General features: G+C 37.2%; 1 protein-coding gene across 1 annotated transcript; it reads right to left on the reverse strand.

The window, feature by feature from the left end:
• Positions 1–16302: 16302 nt before the first annotated feature.
• Positions 16303–19901, reverse strand: LOC131874892 (disease resistance protein TAO1-like). Its single transcript, XM_059218829.1, has 3 exons — positions 19806–19901; positions 19238–19660; positions 16303–17616 (listed from the first exon to the last, which is right to left on the reverse strand). Exons 1-3 carry the CDS (start codon positions 19899–19901, stop codon positions 16303–16305), a joined length of 1833 nt encoding a protein of 610 aa, XP_059074812.1.
• Between the last annotated feature and the right edge of the window lie 11 nt (positions 19902–19912).

Genomic DNA, 19912 nt, shown 5'->3' on the forward strand with positions numbered 1-19912 from the left:
AACCAAAAACAGTACTTTGTACGTCTAGCATCCCGCTTTTTCATACGTCATGTCTAAACTAGGGGCAATGCCCTTAATCTAGTTTGATGGAAGTGGATTATACGTTATTCTTATGATTAGTTGGGTTCTTCATTCAAAGCTATCTCACAAAATCCAAAAATATTCAAAACAATCATCAAAATCCAAAAACATTCAAAACAATCATCATAATCCAAAAACATTCAAAACAATCATCAAAATCCAAAAACATTCAAAACAATCACAAAATCCAAAAACATGATAAAACATCAAAAATCACACAAAAACATGGCAACACATTGTACATACTCATTCAAAGTAGATATAAACAAGCATTGAAAAATACTCGCACGATGATCACTTCTCAAATCAACCAAACAATCAACATCAACACTCAAATTGTCTTCAACAAAGATGCATCTTTCCTTACCAAAACAAAGACAACATGACATTTTCTTTGACAAGAAAATTCTATTTAAAGCTATCAAATACTTGGTTGATTTGTGAGTAATTCATTCATTTATATGTATCAGGTTCCTACAACATTGTTTGTGTATCTTCTACGAATTATTCTGATGAAGTTCTGGGGCATGTACTAATGGTGTTTATGTGGGAAGTTCACTAAGCTACATGATCTTATGCAAAATACAGTCATAGATCACTACGACTTGCTGACTACAATGTATACCTCGACCATATGAGCATGAACCATTACCAAGGATCCATATTCTTTATTCTTTATGTATATACTGCCTGCTTGCAAGCACAATGCTCCTTTTTTGGTTCCTACCTCATCCAAATTTGGATAAAGGTTTTTGTCTCTTATTAAGGTGTGAACTTGTCTCAGGATATGATCAACCCAAGATCAAGGAGGACGATCCAAGCCATGCATGAATAGAGATGATCCTTGTCTGTTCTGCAAGCAATACTCTAGTCAACCTGACCCATTATATCAAGTTGTTTGTATTAACTTTCTATATCAAATCCATGTAAGAAATACTTTGGTCATCTTGAATCATTATGTCAAGATGCTTGTATTTTCTTACAACATTTTAAAGCTCGATGATAAAAAATAAAGCACTATGGATCATCATTTCATCTCATCTGTTTATATGATTGCATTCCGTTGCATATCGCCCATCCATTCACTCATTCATATGTATGATTTTTGTATGCAAATGTGAGGTATATCTTTATGTTATTTATTTCAATATTTGCAACATTTCATTCAAGGTTAATTCCTAAATCGAGGTTTGACTTAGGCAAAACCCTATTTCCAACCTATTTCTCTTCTCCATTGTACATAGGAACATGTATGGATTTGCGATCTTCATAATTAGCTTTATTTACAATGACGAATCGATCCCTCATTGGAGTGTGAAAAGTACGGAGGACCAGGGCAACCATCCCAACGAAGTCAAAAAATCAGGAGCTCCTTCTGGGAACAGGTTTGAATACTCTTATAATCCTCAAATCCAAGTTTGTGGCTTGATCAGAGGACTGTAACTCACTGTTCATGTGTTTTTACCTCAATTTTGAAACATTTACCCTAATTTCAGCATGTTCAACAATTTTATTCAACTTAAGGGAAATAAGAGGCATATTTAAAAGCCCTTGGAATTAGATCAAAATCTAGATCTATTAGGTTTAGATCTATCTAATTCCTATATTTCCCTAATGTAATGGTCCTTAAGAAAAACTAGTGGATTTACTACATCTAATGGTAGAAACCTAAATTTTCACCATTACACTAGTAATGGCACCACAAATTTGCAATATTGTCATCCCTTACTAAATGCACACCAATAACTATTAAATGCACATCAGACCAACAAATGTGCATTTTGATCCATCAATTGCACCAAACCCTAATTTAAGAACCTCACTTGACCCCAAAACATGAAAATGTGTGCAAACACTTGACATCAAATGCTAGAAAATACAAAGTCAAGCTTAGACAACTCACCTAATGGGCCTGCACTCACTCTACTCAATGTTTCACTGCAATAATTCCATCCATTACTCTCAAAGTCAACTACCCTACCTTGGAGATGAAAAAGTGAAAAGTGAAAATGACCCTTATGGACCCCCCTAACTTACCTTTCAACCCCTTATGTTGCCCTAATTCTTGCTTGTGGAGCTCCTTGAGTTTCCCCTAAATCAGTCACTTTTATCATTCTAAACATGTTCATATGTCTTTGTCACCTCACCTTAATTTCATAGCCTAATCTTTCTATCGAGAAATTGGCCTCCTTTAAAATTTAATTTTTTTTGTCCTCCAATTTCTCAAGGGGGCAGCATATCTCGGATCTTTGGGCCACACTAGGGTATATTCCTCCAAATTCTCTTTTTCTTCTTTGAGACAATGCTCAAAATCACATCGTCTCAAAGAGGGGAAATATATAGACATCGAAAATTAATTGTTCTTTGTTCATCAATCATCTTCAATAATTAAATAATTCATAATTATTTAGTTGACCTACTAATCTCTCCTCCTCTCTAATATTAATTAGGTAATTTTATATTATTTAATTAATTATCATTTTCCCATAATAAATTGATTTTTAATTAATTTATTATTCTTGTCATTTTCCCAAAGTTTCTTTATAATTAAATAATTTTTATTATTTAATTATTCCTCTATGGTTGAATATATAAATCTATTTATCCCTCCATTCACCTTTTCCCTCCCCGGCTTAATAAAAAGATAAAACATTTGTTTACTATTACCTTTTATCATTAAATTAAATAATCTTATTATTTAATTTTCCTATTTTCTCACTCACCTCTCCACTCTTTGACAATTGTTTCCATTTGCGTCTTGATTCCTTTCAGATTTCCACTCTCTCCCTATCTTTGGCAAAGTTTCTCCTACACAATCTAAGTCGTTCAATCTCTTCCATGTTCAATTAGAACTCGATCGTTGATCAAATTCCCTCCAAGTCTATATATTCAAATCTTTGCCTCTCGTTTTGGGTTAACCACTATGCTTGATCTTTCCTTTTATCATATACTTGTGCTTGCAGTTTTTTTAGGGCAACACTATCAACATTTCAAAGGAGACTTGAGAGCTATGGAGATTGCTGAGGGAGTTCTTGATTTATGTTTATGCATTTGGAGTTTTATGTTCACATTCTTATGACTTATATGCTCATTTCTTCTTGTTGATTTTGTTTCATAATGCTATTATCATTGTATTAGAGTTTCATAGTTATATCTTTATTGTTTTGATCTTGATATGCTTGAGTATTTGAAGCTTTATGCTCTTTGCTCTTGTATCATGTTCTTCATAGGATAGACTAAATATTAGTTGTGATTTAAGGATTTGGTGGTTATCCTAGGACGATCATAACATTCACATTTTGTGGTCTACATTCCTAATCCCAACAATCCTACAATAAGAATTATTTCTCACAAGAAGAACATCACTATCAATAGGTTGGTAAGTGAAAACCCAACCACTATGTGGAGACATATATGATTAGAAGCACCAAAATCTAATAATCATTCCTCTTGATATTGTAAGATATTACAAACAGATAATACTTCACCGACCATACATGAACTTGTCTCAAACGTTTTTGCCTCCTCTTTGGATTCATCAGTATATTTTTTCTTCTTCCAACAATCTTTCTTGAGATGCCATGATTTATTGCAATACCTGTTAGTCCCAACCAGTGCTGAGAGGGGAGGGGTGAATCATCACTATACTGGTTTTTACTAGATTTAACCTTAGTCAAAGTTTCTATTCAAACTTAACACTTATCAATATAAGCAACATTAATAAGAAACATGCACACATAAAATCAAATACACATGACTACCAAGATTTATCATGTGGAAACCCAAATGGGAGAAAACCATGGTGTGAGTAGAAATTCACAAAATATGCACTCTTCTGGATTATGCCCGATGAGGAGCCATCCATGTTAGGAGATTACAAAGACATTGTTAGGTGCCACCCGGTTAAGGGATTTTCTTTAGAGGTAGCCTTGTTAAAGGACTTAGGATCATCAATTAAGATGTCACCCAGTTAACGGATTTTAGAAGGGACATATTAAAGTCTGTTAGAGTAAAGGTTTTAATTTAATCATGTTGATTAAATTACCTTTATTCCTCTCTTAAGATTTCACTTTAGTTTGCATTTGTGACATTTAATAATTATATTAATTATTAAATGTCTACCTATTAGGGTTTCTTTTAGGGTTGCACAATATCCTTTTATAAGGATTCATCATTGTAATTTATCTCTCTCTCAGATGAATACATTTTTTAGCTTTCAGAGCACCCTTGCTTGTTTGTCTCCATCTCTTCTTTCTGTGACAGGTTATTTGCATGCAGGTGATCTTCGGGGTCTGTGAAGTTGGCTTTCTCAACTTCTACATGGTATCAGAGCTCCAGACTTGTTGCTTCCTATTCGTCTTCTGAAGAATTTGGAGCTACGAGGGTTAGATCTGATTTTCAGGTTTTGGTTGCATCAGATCTGTGTTTGTCTTCTATTTTTTATTTTGGAAAAGGGGGGTTTTTTTTTTGGGTGCACTTTGAGCCCAAACGGACCTCACCGTTGAGCTCGTAGTGCCCAAAAACCCCTATTTCCATATAAAATTCATCCGATTTGGACACAGTTGCTCTAGAAGGCAAATTTTTTAATGCCCCAAGGCCGTACGGCCCTAGGACACAAAAACCGAGGCGCAAATTCAAAAAAAAATCAAAAAAAATATTTTAAAAAATGTTGTTTTTGTTAAACGGTGGGCGCAGCCAGTGTTAAGGCCAACGCCGCCGGTGCGCAGCCCAGCGGCCACCGCCGTCGGCGGTAACCATCGCAGCGCCGCCCCGGGCCCACCCGTCGCTTGCGCATCGCCCAGCCGACCGCCCGTAGCCCACACGCCGCCAGCGCCCAGCCAGCGCCCCACCCGAGCGCCACCCTCCGCCTGCGCGCCGCTCCTGCACCGCCCCAGCACCGCTGCCCCAGAGCTAGCCCCTGGTCGCCCAGCGGACCAGGGGCTTATTTTTTTAAGCCCTTGAGGGCTTAAAGGCCCATCTGGGTCCCTTTAGGAGCAATCTTACAAAATCGGGCATAACTTGGGCGTTCGATCTCTGTTTTTCAAAAACGAATAGGCGTTGGAAAGCTGGTTCCGAGCTCGATCTAATTGATGCAAGTCTTTTTCTCTGATTTTGCCGTTTTGCAGTGGTTTTTGCTAGTCAAAGTCAGAACAAGTTTTTTGCACTCCAGGAGCCATATCTTTTGCATACGGACTCCGTTTTTCACAAACGAATAGGCGTTGGAAAGGGGTTTCTATGCTCTTTCCAGATATGTCATTTATTTTTCTAGAATCTACACCAGGTACATTTTATTCAGTACTTTGTGTTTTCACACATCTGTCAATTACTTGGACGTTTCAGACTTGGAAATGATTTGTTTGCGTGGGATGGCTTTATTTGATCTGCTTTATCAGTATTAAAGTCATTTAGTCTTAGATTTGTTAATTTGAAGAGTTATCATGGGTTTTTCTACTCACCCTTCAGTTGTATTTCTAGAACGGGGTAATTATGAGTCATGGGCAAAGGGCATACTTACACACTGTAGGTGGCTTAATATTTTGCCTTATTTGTATGATCTCATACCTGAACCAGTAGCTTTAGAGGGAAAAATAGCTTGGGATATCATTAGCAATCACATAGTAGGAGTTATTTTGTCTAGTGTTGATTCTGACACTGTGTGGGCTATATCGGGCATTGATTGTCCTCACTCACTTTGGACACGTCTTTGGGAGATCTATGGAGACCCCAGTCTTTCTCCATTCCCAAAGGATCCTACTTCAGATTGTCTTGTACCCATTGGTTGGAGAGATAACACACCTTTTGATCATGATACTTTAAAGGAACTTCAATATTTAGACACCCTTACATATTCCGATGAATCAGAGGATTGTCTCACAGTTCCTACTCTTCAGACTGAGATTATACATGTATCAACATCATCTCCTTTTGTTCCTGATCAGTTTGATATTGCCTCTTCTTTGGCTCCTATTGATTCAGCTAAGCAGGACATCATACATCTTTCAGACATGGCTACTTGGGATTCTTATCTTGCAGGCATTTCGTCTTTGTTTGTAGAGTCCTATATTGCAGACTTGGAGGATTACTTTGAGGATTTTCAGCTCCTCTTTGTTGACAGCCATATTCCAGCTGTTAGCCCACCATCATCTGTGCATTCAGAGGTTGCAGTTTTTGAGTCTTCAGTTCAGTTTGGATTTGACATCTTTTGTTTCAGTTCAGACAGAGGGATTCTTCAGCATCCTATTATGGCACACATCTTGAGACAGATTGATTCTTCTCTCTTCACAGGGTTTCTTCATCTTCGTTCTTTGGATCCATTTCTTCCCAAGGGGAGGAATATTATATGCCGCTTCAGGATCTCTTTCTGGATTCTACCTCAGGCATCCATATGTGTGACAGGAGTTTCTTCATTGTGGGGGGGGCTTCTAGTCTCTTTCTTTTTCTTCTATGGAGACCATTGTATCTGTACTTATATGATAGAAGTTGTCTATGGGGGGTATCATGTTATCCACCTCCTATCCTTCTATTATTAGTGCATTTATTTCTTTCATCTCTTTTTGGAGTAGAGTTTTTCCCATGAGGTTTTCTCTATTTCTCCACTTTACAGAGATTTGGTTGTAATTGGGTACCTGATCAGGCCTTGTTGCCGGGACCCAAGTTTACTTTCTTGCATTGTAGTTACCTTTGCTTTCTTGCACATGTTTGTAACTGCACTTTTGCTCATCTTAAGGGGGGGTGTTAGAGTAAAGGTTTTAATTTAATCATGTTGATTAAATTACCTTTATTCCTCTCTTAAGATTTCACTTTAGTTTGCATTTGTGACATTTAATAATTATATTAATTATTAAATGTCTACCTTTTATAAGGATTCATCATTGTAATTTATCTCTCTCTCAGATGAATACATTTTTTAGCTTTCAGAGCACCCTTTCTTGTTTGTCTCCATCTCTTCTTTCTGTGACAGGTTATTTGCATGCAGGTGATCTTCGGGGTCTGTGAAGTTCGCTTTCTCAACTTCTACAAAGTCCACCCGGTTAAGGGATTTTGTTGTTGTAGTTATTAGAAAACAACAGAGGGAATGATTTTCTATAGTATCTACTCTTAGCTTAATCAGATACAATTGAAGCTCTTTGTTTTGACCATCGATTACACTTTCTCTACACTCTACTAGTTCTTTGCATTTCACTTGCTCTGCACTTTACTGGTGCTCTGCATTTCACTTACTCTACACTCTACCAGTGCTCTGCATTCCTTCTCTACTCTTCACATTATCTGAGCTCTGCACACTCTCTTCACCACTCTGCTATTCACTTAGCAGTTATGCATTCTTCTCACCTTGCTAAATCGCGTCTCTTCAAAATTGCACTTAGCAATTTTACAATCAAACTTTTGGGTTTTCACCAAAAACCTTTATACCATCTTTTACCGACACATACGTGTTGATTCTTAAATGAGTTTACACCTAACACTCAATAGATTTGAAATTCAAATCTTCTCGCACTTTCTTTGTGCGCTTTCCATCAATCTCGCCAACAACTCATCCTTATTTGCCACCACAACTCATAATTCTACCAACTTCTGGGTCATGTTCTGCCTTTTTAATGCGAACAAGAAAATCCACACAAATCTCACCTTAACTAGTTGTTAACTGCTGTAGACTTCACTAGAAGTTTGTTTTGATGATATCTCACCATGGTCGACTCACCTTTGGTCATCACATGTAGCTTACTAGTCACTCCTCTGAGATTCTTGATGGATAGCATTCTTCAACCTGTATCACTGGTGTAACTCTTCATCTTTTGCCACTAGTCACTGATCATCATCTGTCCAGAGTGTTCTAGTCATGCATAAGACTACTAAAGTACAATTTGAGTCACCTCTTGTGACCGCATCATCATTTCAACTACTTGTTTAAGAAACTGATCTCAACACTTATCGGATGCTTAACTACCGGTCAGCTACTCTATTTATTCTTCAACCGATTAGTCTTTGACCAACACACTGCTTAAGTGTGTCAATGATGCATATTAGGGAACCATTGAATCCTCCATACTATTTGCAGCCATGAGTAAACCATTGAGGTTTACCACACCTCCTTACCTATGAGTTTGGCCTTACTCACTGGTAAGTGTTGGTCATCAATGACAATACTAACTGATGAACCGGTTGTGCCAACACCATCAGTTATGCCAACAATCTCCCCCTTTGGCATTGATGGAAACACTTCAAAATGTTGTTTTAGCAACCAGTCACTTCTGCTTTTACTGTACCGATCAACTACTCTATTTGATCTTGAGTAAAGATCTTACTCCCCCTTTCACTGGCTTCCATTCATGTCACATTTGACTTCATCTCCCTTCATGTTCCATTTGACTTCACTCCCCCTTTGACAACAATGCAAAAGGTGTAGTCTAGACATCCTATTTCACATACTGCAATGATTGCTCCCCTTAACAAGAGTAGTCCATAAACATAAATCCAAATACATAGAATTTTTCAGGAAAATTATACCGGATTGATGTTGTTCCAATCTTCACTCACCTTAGAGCATGTAGGGGAATTACCCCTAGCTTACCATTAAGATACTCAAAAGTATCCTTAGGTAGCAGCTTGGTGAATATGTCTACAACCTGTTCCTTGGTTGGTACATATTCCAAGCTAACTTCTTTGTCTTGTACCTGTTCCCTAAGATAATGATATTTTATTGCAATAGGCTTGGTTTTAGAGTGCATTACCAAGTTTTTTTATATGTTGATGGCACTTGTATTGCCACAGTGTATCACCACTAGTTCAGACACTTTTTCTTGGATACCTTCCAAGATCTTCTTAATCCATACTACCTGTGTACAATTGATTGCAGAAGCCACATACTCCACCTCAACTGCGGATTGAGAGATACAATTTTGTTTCTTGCTTGTCCATGACACAATCTTATCTCCAAGAAAGAATGCACTTCCACTAGTGCTCTTTCTATCATCAATGTTCCTTGCCCAATCTGCATCGATGAAGACACTTATGTTGAAATTTCACTTATGTGGATACCAGAGACCATACTCATCAGTCCCCTTAAGGTATCTGAATATCCTCTTAACCGCCACCATATGAGTCTTTTTTAGATTTGTAGCAAATCTAGCAATCAAGCCAACTGCTTGTGATATATCTGGTCTATTGTGCACTGCATACTGCAACTTACCAATCATGGATCGGTATAGTGTCTCATTCACTTCATTAGCCTCATCATCTTTGGAAAGCTTGCAACCTGTAACCATTGGAGTTCCAACAGGTTTGGAATCTTCCATTCCAAAGGTCTTTAATATTTCCCTTATATATTTGGTTTGGCTAATGAATATACCATTCTTTAGCTGAGAAACTTGCAGACCAATGAGGAATTTTATTTCACCTACCATGGACATTTCAAATTCTTTCTTCATTTCTTTTGCAAAACCTTTGCACATTTCATCATCTCCTCCAAAGATGATGTCATCAACAAAATCTCTGCAATTAGATGTTTTTCTTCTTTTCCATTCTTGAAATACAAGTTACTGTTGTCACTAGTTCTCATGAACCCTATACTTATTAGGTATGAGTGCAGTCTCTCATACCAAGCTCTCGGTGCTTGTTTTAGCCCATACAGAGCCTTTTTCAGCTTACATACTATATCTCTTCCATCTTCTGAAGCAAACCCTTACAGTTGCTCAATGTACACTTCTTCCTCTAGAACACCATTCAAGAATGTCGATTTGACATCCATTTGGTAGACCTTAAACTTCATGTAAGAAGCATAAGCAAGCAAGATTTTGACCCCTTCCAGTCTAGCCACCGATGCAAAGGTCTCTCTATAATCCAAACCTTCTTCTTGTGCATACCCTTTGCAGACTAACCTTGCTGTGTTTCTTACTACTTGACAGATTTCATACATTTTTTTTCTAAACACCCATTTGGTGCCTATCATATTTTTGTTCTCAGGTCTGGGCACAAGGGTCCAGGTTTCATTTTTCTCAATCTACTCCAGTTCTTCATCCATAGCCTTGATCCAGTCTTCATCTTTTAGAGCCTCATTTGCTGTTTTGGGTTCAATTTTAGAGAGCAGACAGGTACTCTCCCTTGTTTTTCTTCTAGTCAATACTCCTGCATTCTTGTCACCAATAATATTGTCAGCAGAATGATTGATTCTGACATACCTTGGTGGTGCCGGTTCATTTCTTGGAGCTTCTTCTATCAGTTGTGCAGGTCCTACTTCACATGCTTCCTCATTTGTAGCTACACTAGGATTCTCTGCAACAGGTTTGACTGGTACAGTGTAATCAAAACCTTGATAGTCCTCTAGTTCACTCTTGTTGTTTTGTTCATTTTTCTCAAAGAACTCATCTACTCTGACATTTGCACTTTCCACAATCTTACCGGTCCTTTTGTTCAAACATCAGTATGCTTTACTCTTTGTGGAGTAATCTAAGAAGATTCCTTCATCACTCTTAGGATTGAACTTTCTAGAGTACTCATCCCTCTTGATGTAGCACCTACTTCCAAATACCTTGAAGTAACTCACATTGGGTGAGTATCCACACCATAATTCATAGGGAGTCTTATTTATCCCCTGAATCACCTGTATCCGGTTCAAGGTATACACAACAGTACTCACTACTTCTCTCCAGAAGACATGTGGAATATCCTTCTGAATCATTAGAGTCCTTGCACAATCAATCAGAGTTTTGTTTCTTCTTTTAGCAACCCCATTTTGTTGAGGTGTTCTGGGTGTAGACATCTTCCTCATAATCCCCTATTCTTCATAGTAATTTATGAACTCTTGAGAGGTAAAATCTCCTCCTCTATCCGATCTCAAACATTTCAAACTCTTACTGGTTCCTCTCTCCACTCGAGATTTGAAGACCTTAAACATGTGAAAGGCTTCAGATTTTTCTTTCAAGAATACAACTCACATCATTCTTGAGAAATCATCTACAAACAACATGAAGTACCAGTCTCCATAGAAACTCTTAGTCCTCATAGGACCACACAAATGTGGATGCACTAAGTCCTGCACATTCTCAAATGAATAAGATTTGCTGCTGAAACTAGATCCAGTCAAATTTCCTAGTTGACATTCTTTAGACATAGCATTCTCAAGTTTCATAATGTCAGGCATACCTCTCACAGACTTCAATTTACTAACCTTTGCTATGATATCAAAATTGACATGACACAATCTTTTGTGCCACAACCAATTGTCTTCTACCTTTGTCATTAGGCAACTTCCTACAATGGTGTCTAAGTAGAACATATTACCTCTAGTTTGTTTACCGGTAGCTATCAGACCTCCTAATTTATCACTTATTTTGCATATTCCTTCATTAAACTTCAAATGGTAACCCTTATTCTTAAGTTGTGCAACACTTAACAGACTATACTTTAGCCCTTCTATCCAATAAACATCTTCACAATTGGTTTTATCATTTAGGGCAATAGATCCCTCACCTTTTACTGCACAAGGAGCATCATTTCCGAATCTCACCAGTCCTCCATCACAATCCTCCATGCTAAGGAATTTGTTCCTATCACCAATCATGTGGCAAGTGCAACCACTGTCAATTACCTAGTCTCCACATCGGTTTGAACCAGAAATCAGTGCCATATCACTTTCCTCTATGTTGTCTTCCTTTACCACTACAAATGCAATCCCTTTTCCATCAGATCCTTCTGATTCTTCATTGGTAACTCCTTCTTTTGCAAGATAACACTCCTTCTTTCTCTTCTCTTTGTATCTTCTAAAGTTATCCTTTCTATCATTGTTAGGACATTTGGATGCAATATGACCTATTTTATTGCATGAGAAACACTTCAGGGGTGGTTTACCTCTATACTTCATTTTTCCTCTTGGCAGCCTTCTTGCTATTAGAGCTGCAAGCTCATCTTGTTCATGTTCTTCAGATAACAAGTTGTCATGAGAATGAGAATGACCGGTTCTTGCAGTAGAACTACTTTTGGTTTCTTTTCTTCTCATTGTTGGTGTAAGTGTCATGGAAGATTTGAAGGCAACATCAATCTTTGGCATACTATTATCGTAGTTGCTCAGTTCAAAGGCAATCAACTTACCGATCAGGGAGTCAAGTGTAACATTAATTGTTCCCAAAGATATGAGTTCCTGAATTGCAAAAACACTTATGGCATATTGTGGTAGTAAAGTTCTCAAGATTTTGCTAACCACGCCATCTTTGTCAAATTTTCTTCCAGCATTTATGACGAAATTTACCACATTCTTTATTCTTTTGTTGTACTGTTCTATATTCTCTCCTTCTTGCATCCTCATCTCATCAAATTTGCCTCTCCAACTGTCCACCTTAGCCTTTTGTACATGAGGATCTCCTCCATAAATAGTCTTCAGCTTATTCCACATCTCATAGAATGTTTTCAGATCTTGAATCTCAACATACTCATTATCAGATGAGTACTAGCAATCACCTCCATAGTTGTGATGTTATCATGCTTCTCTTTGATCTGATCTACAGTAAGAACCCATGTAGGTTCATTGTACTCTATGCTTACATGATTTTAGTATTGATCTCCTAGGGTTCTTATGTAGAGCTTCATTCTACCACACCATAATGTGTAGTTCTCCTTAGAGAACTTGGGGCCTTCCTTTTGTATCATCTTGGATCTTTCCTTAAGTTGTTAAGCTCTTCTAAATCTAAGGACCAGGGCTCTGCTACCAATTGTTAGTCCCAACCAGTGCTGAGAGGGGAGGGGTGAATTAGCACTATATTGGTTATTACCAGATTTAACCTTAATCAAAGTTTTTATTCAAATTAAACACTTATTAGTATAAGCAGCATTAATAAGAAACATGCACACATAAAATCAAATACACATGACTACCAAGATTTATCACATGGAAACCCAAATGGGAGAAAACCACGATGCGAGTAGAAACTCATAAAATTTGCACTCTTCAGGAGTACGCCCGGTGAGGAGTCATCCTTGTTAGGAGATTACAAAGACACTATTAGGTGCCACCCGATTAAGGGATTTTCTTTAAGGCCTGTTAGAACCTTTACCCTATTAGAGGTAGCCTTGTTAAAGGACTTAGGATCATCAATTAAGATGTCACCCGGTTAAGGGATTTTACGAGGGACCTGTTAAAGTCCACCCGGTTAAGGGATTTTGTTGTTGTAGTTATTAGAAAACAATAGAAAGAGTGATCTGCTGTAGTAGCTAGTCTTAGCTTAATCAGATACAATTGAAGCTCTTTGTTTTGACCACCGGTTACACTTTCTTTGCACTCTACTAGTGCTTTGCATTTCACTTGCTCTGCACTCTACTGGTGCTCTGCATTTCACTTGCTTTGCACTCTACTAGTGCTCTGCATTCTTTCTCTACTTTTCACACTATCCAAGCTCTACACACTCTCTTCACCACTCTGCTATTCACTTAGCAGTTCTGCCCTCTTCTCACCTTGTTGGATCACCTCTCTCCAAAATTGCACTTAGCAATTTTACTATCAAACTTTTTGGTTTACACCAAAAACCTTTATACCATCTTTCACTGACACATACGTGCTCATTCCTAAATGAGTTTACACCTAACACTCGGTAGATTTGAAATTAAAATCTTCTCACACTTTCTTTGCGCGCTCTCCATCAATCTCGCTAGCAACGCATCCTTATCTGCCACCGCAACTCATAATTCTACCAACTTCTGGGTCATGTTGTACCTTTTTAATGCGAACTGGAAAACCCACACAAATCTCATCTTAACTGGTTGTTAAATGTTGTAGACTTCACTAGCAGTTTGTTTTGATGATATATCACCATGATCGACTCACCTTTGGTCATCACATCTAGCTTACCAGTCACTTCTCTGAGATTCTCAGTGGATAGCATTCTTCAACCTGTATCACTGGTGTAACCCTTCATCTTTTGCCACCGGTCACTGATCATCAACTATACTGATCACCTATCTGTCTAGAGTGTTCTTGTCGTGCATAAGACTACTAAACTGCAATTTGAGTCACCTCTTGTGACCACATCATCATTTCAACTGCATGTTTAAGAAACTAGTCTCAACACCTATAGGATGCTTGGTTGACCGGTCAGCTACTCTGTTTATTCTTCAACCGATTAGTCTTCGACCAACACATTGCTTAAGTGTGTCAATGATGCATATCAGGGAAGCACCGAATCCTCCATATTGTTTGCAGCCATGAGTAAACCATTGAGGTTTACCGCACCTCCTTGCCTATGAGCTTGGCCTTATTCATCGGTAAGTGTTTCTCATCAAAGACAATACTAACTGATGAACCGGTTGTGCCAACACCATCAGTTATGCCAACAATACCAACATTTTCCCTTACCTTTTTTGCCTTGACTTAGATTGGATGTACCTCTCTAATTCTACCCTTTTTCTAGGGATCGACCTCTAACCACTATTGCTTCTAGTGTGGAGGTTTCTATATTAGACTTCCTACATGCATCTTAAGACAATATAACCCACACAATAGAATCAATTCAAGAGTGTTGGATGTGCTAAAACTAATAGAAGTGCCTAAGTGCTTCTAAGATTCGAGCAATGAACACAATAGTGTGTCTACCTTGTCTTCATCATCGATTTTACAATCATACTAGCACATTGACAAATAAGAGTACTATAAACATTTAAATGCTCAACAATTTTAATGCTTTCCTCCATTCACAAACTACTCAATTATCTCTTCAAGTAGATTTGATTTGTCAAGGATTTTGTCATGTAAAGACTCTCCATTCTACTCCATAACCATGTTTTTGTTTCCTCCCAAACAATATTGAAAAGAACCTCATCAGCCAAACAAAACCAAATAGTAAAAGAGCTCTTCGATCTAGATCTTCTCAATATTTGTTGCACTAACAAGTCATGCATCTTGAGCTTCCACAGCTCAAAATTATTCTTTCCTTTAAATTTCTTCACGTGGAACCTTCATTCAAAACCTTTGCCATTTGATGCTGCAAAATCAGCACCAAATCCTGACATATTTGTTGCAAAAATAATTGTTCTGATTACCATTTGTTGTGTAAGTGGAAGTTAAACCCAGAATAGTTTAAAATTGCAACACAAATTAGTTGCAAAGAAGCAACAGAGAAAATGAATTGGAATAAATAAATAACCATCAAGACACAGATTTACGTGGTAAAACCTTGACAATATGTCAAGGAAGCATCCACATGACAAGGTATCTGTATTCTTATTATTCATAGAAAATAATTACAAAATTCATAGTTGCTGCTATCAATTACAATTTTCAATATACAATTTACACTGACTTTACCTTCAAAACAATTTAAATATATGGAGTATCTCTAAAAAACAATCACCACCAACATAGAAAAACCAATTTAATTCCTTTGGAGGAAATTTATCCCAGGGAAAAACTGTTATTCTAAAGATAAAATTGTAAGAAATATTCTATTGTTTTCTTCTGGTGCCATTATCCAACACGCTGCAGGTTTGACTATAAGATGGTCTGGCATACAACACTTTATCAGATTAATTTTAGACAAAATGCCATCAATGATATTGGCATCTGGCCCAGTCTTCTTCTGCTTGATAGTCACCTTCACTTGAGGCGTATCCATAATCATATAGATCACTATCAGGTTCTTCATCTCTAGCTTTATCTTCAATATCATCAAGGGCATCAACTTCATCTTCGGATGTTTTTGAGGTGTAACTATCCGCCAATAAACTCAAGTCTTTAACCAATCTCTGAAAATATCCATCCCCAGTCCCATTATACAGCAGCTGCATTCCACATTCTCGAACTTGGATGTTCCTCCCTTTTGCCCTCACACTAATACTATTAGCAGCCTCCATTCTTCTAACAAGGAAATGTGTTTCTCGATACACACAAATGTATAACTGATCTCCTTCGACATTCTGCCTGTTGCTGAATATTGTAACCCAGATAGATTCCTGATTGTCTGCTATGATGGCCAGCTCCATTGAATTTTGAGAAGGGAACCCAGGAGTGTAGTACTCATGCACAAAATTTACAACAAAAAAAAGGAAAATACCGCCACATTTGGCGTTCTTCTCAACAGAATAATATAGTATATCTGTGAAGTTGTCATCATTGAGACAGTGATCCCCTGTTTTGGGTTCTAACCACTGTGGAACTCCATTTGCAAGAATGCAGACTTCTTCTAGCTGAGGCATATCCTGAAAACCATGCACCAACTTAATAATTATTTTCAAGGTCGCTTAAAAGGAGAGACATTTAAAGAGAAAATACAGAATCCCACATACCTCGATATGCTGGTTAAGGTTTGATACAGAAACACCGGATCCCCCAGAGTAAAATGTTTTTAATGAGTTCAACCCTTCAACTCCTTCCAGACTTCTAATATTTATGCATTTTGATATGTTGAGCACTGCCAAGCACTGAGATGAGCTGAGCTCTGGCAGTTCTATTAATTTTTCACAGTTGCATAGCATCAAAGTTGTCAACCTTTTCAAATCTGACATACAGGGTAATCTTATCAATTGTGTACAACTGCCAACGTCCAACTCTACAATTCCTTGGGGAAGAGTAGGAAGTTCTTCAAGAGAGTGGCAATTATTCAAGTTCAGCTTGGTTAAATTAGTAAGTTTAAAAATGCTTGATGGCAATTGGCAGAAAAAATTATTTTCTAGGTTGAGAATTCCCAGTGGCAATAGATCTCCGATCCCTTCATGAAGACCATCTAACAGATTACAGTCGCTTGCATCAAACCACACCAACGATGGAAGTTTGGAAATGCTTGAAGGAAGTTGCATTAAACTAGGATTATGCCTCATTTCCAAAATTCTGAGGTTTAAAAGATTTTCAAAACCACTGGGAAAATTAAGAAATCTGGGGCAGTCATTCATGTACAGTTCCTCCAGGTGCACAAGGTCTCTAAATTTCTCTGGCAAACAGTCTATACTACTACATTTGTTCATTTCAAGATACTGCAAACACCTGAGTTCTCCAAGTGATTCAGGTAAGTTTCTTAAGCTTTCACAGCCACTTATAATCAGCTTTTTCAAGGACAAGAGGTTTCGCAATGAAGGTAGCTTCTGAATAAGCCCTAAAAACTGTATATCAAGTTCTTTTAGGTTATTGAGCTCTCCAATTGGATCCGGCAGAAAGCTAATGGACAAGCAGCCAGCTAAAGTCAAAGATTCCAATTTAAGTAGTTTACCAAAATTAGGCAGCTCCTGAATATGTCTTGCAAATCCTATATCTAGTTCTTTTAGAGCCATTAATTCTTCCATGGCACTTGGCAACTCCTTTAGTGAAATGCAATGGCTTAGCGAGAGTTTTTCAAGTGATGAGAGTTTAGAGATACCATCAGGAAGCTTGACCAAGTTCCTACACCAGGAAAGATTTAAGCACTTGAGTCCTCCTAGGATACCAATAGAATCTGGTATACTCGTCAAGTTGGGACAATCTTCTAGATCAAGAACCGTGAGTGCTGGAAAGGCTGAGAAATCTGGAAGTCTCTCTAGATATTGAGCAGAACTCAGCCGAAGCACACTGAGATTCTCAAATTCCTGGCAAAAATTTAACAGATCAAAATAAAATACATAGCAAATAAACACAAGCTTCTACATCAAACAGAGAAATTGTAAGAGCAAAAATAATTTGATTTTACATATAAATAAATATCTTTTATTTATTTGGCTAGAGAGAAACAACAAGATATTTAAAAAACCACGGTCTCCTGTTTCTGAGGTTATATTAAAAATTGAGTCTTCAATCTCTGAGGTTGCTTTGTCATTTATTTATAAGAATTTGGAAAATCTTACTTCTTTTTCGCATTGGGATAGTAGAGTTACTAGAGTTTGGAAGCTACTTCAATTTTAAAAAAGAATGATGCAATAGGTAAGAGATTCTCTACTAGATGGAAACCTCCTCCGCAAGGGCACTTTAAACTGAATTTTGATGGGGCCTCTCGTGGTAACCTTGGGCCGGCTGGGGTAGGCATGGTAATTTATGATCACAATGCAAATTTTATTCGAGATAAATGTCATGCAATTGATTTTAAAACTAACAATTATGCGGAATTTTATGCTTTGTCTTTTGGATTGGATATGACAATCTCTTTGGGAATTAAGGACTTAATAATTGAAGGTGATTCTATGGTGATTATTCAATGTGTTATGAAAAAGAAATCGAATTGTTGGAATTTGCAATATATACTTGATCCCATTTTACAAAAATTAGAATTGTTTGAATTTTTCTTGGTATCCCATTGTTACAGAGAAGTTAATAAGATTGCAGATTATTTGGCAAATTTAGTCATTGATAGCAATGCTAATCAGCGAGAGGTGGGTTTTGAGGAAATTCCTTCTAGGGTATGGGAAGGTTTGCAGCAATAGTCATATGATTTTCTTGAGTAACGTCGATGTAAAATTTTATGATGATAACTATTCACGCTTTCCCCTTTCATTTCAAGTATTCACGTTCGTTGTCTAGAGAAGAGTTCGAGGTCATGGTATTTGATATAATAGTGTTTTTCCAAAGGTTTTTTGATACTTTCTTTTTTGGCAGGAAGGTTTTTTGGCTCATGGGATTTGACACAGGGCATTGGAAAATTTTGTCTTCTTCCATTGATAGCAGCTATGGAATCTACATTTGAAAATTATCCGATGAGGTTTTTTGCCAAATTGTCATATGGGCTCTATGCAAAACTGAAATTATATGTGTTGTGACCGCATTTTGTATGTGGTTTTGGGCTGGGTGTATAAATTGATCCTTTAGATACTATAGGTTTATTTTATGAGCTGTGACCAGAGGTTTTCTTCCCAGGGTTCTTTCCTCTGGTATGCTCTTTGAATCCTGTGTAAAAAATAAAAAATATTAATAAAAAAGTTTAGTGGAATAATCCACTTTTATTGAAAAAAAAAAAAAAATCTTTTATTTATTTAAAAAATTACATCATATTTTGATATAAAGAACTTATCTTCTGTCAACACACAAATAAGATTTTCTGACTTGACAGCAACAATGATAGATTATATTCATAACTTTTAAAGCATCTAAAACTCTTAAAATTATGAAAATTACTATCTATAAAATTTTTTAAAAATCTTAAAATCTAATTTAGAAGAATGTGTGTTATCTATGAAAATTTTAAAAAAACCTAAATTCCAACTGCGTGGTTGACATTACTTCATTTCCAGTTGCATGCTTAACATAATTGTCCAAAAAAAATTTATGAAAAGTTAAAATAGCATCATCTATGGTCAGCAATACTGGTGTATAAGTAATATCATTGTGTAGAAACTCTACCTTGGAAAGGGATCTCTCACTCCATAATTCTCTTAACTTGGTAGGAGACTCCCTTGTCCCAGAACTCAAATCCAGTACGGTTAGATGTTCTACAGACCATTCAGAAGGCAAACATGTCAATGGGGACGACTTCCAACGCAGCCACCTCAAATCAGGACATAAATTTAGGAAGTCTGTCTTTTCAACTTCTCCAGCAATCCAAAGCAATTGCAGATTGGTCATAGATGCAAAGGATTCTTCTTGCAAGACTATATTACTCCTCTCTTCTCCAGATATAGAGAAGCCTTGAATACTCATAGTTCCCTGTTTACATCAAGTATTCATTGTCGTCAAAAGAGGTAATGGTTTAAAATGCTTTTAAAGTACAGCCATTTGATCTGTTTGTCTTCCTAAACAACTAAAGTGCTAGTAAATAACTTGTATTACTCAAAGGGAGATGTACTCTTACCAAGCTTTTTGTTATTACTTCTGCATCTTCCAGTCTCCATGATCTCCTACGTTCTCCAATGCCTGGATAATTATCGGCAACCATTGCCCTTCCCATGTCTTGTAGAA

This window comes from Cryptomeria japonica, chromosome 4 (genome assembly GCF_030272615.1).
Source record: "Cryptomeria japonica chromosome 4, Sugi_1.0, whole genome shotgun sequence".
Taxonomy (NCBI): Eukaryota; Viridiplantae; Streptophyta; class Pinopsida; order Cupressales; family Cupressaceae; genus Cryptomeria; species Cryptomeria japonica.

Coding starts and splice junctions, on each gene's coding strand:
- LOC131874892 (XM_059218829.1), bottom strand. CDS start 19,901: ATGGGAAGGGCAATGGTTGCCGATAATTATCCAGGCATTGGAGAACGT. Junction 19,661..19,805: donor AAGTAATAACAAAAAGCTTG/GTAAGAGTACAT, acceptor TGATGTAAACAG/GGAACTATGAGTATTCAAGG. Junction 17,617..19,237: donor AGCATGCAACTGGAAATGAA/GTAATGTCAACC, acceptor AATTTTTGCCAG/GAATTTGAGAATCTCAGTGT.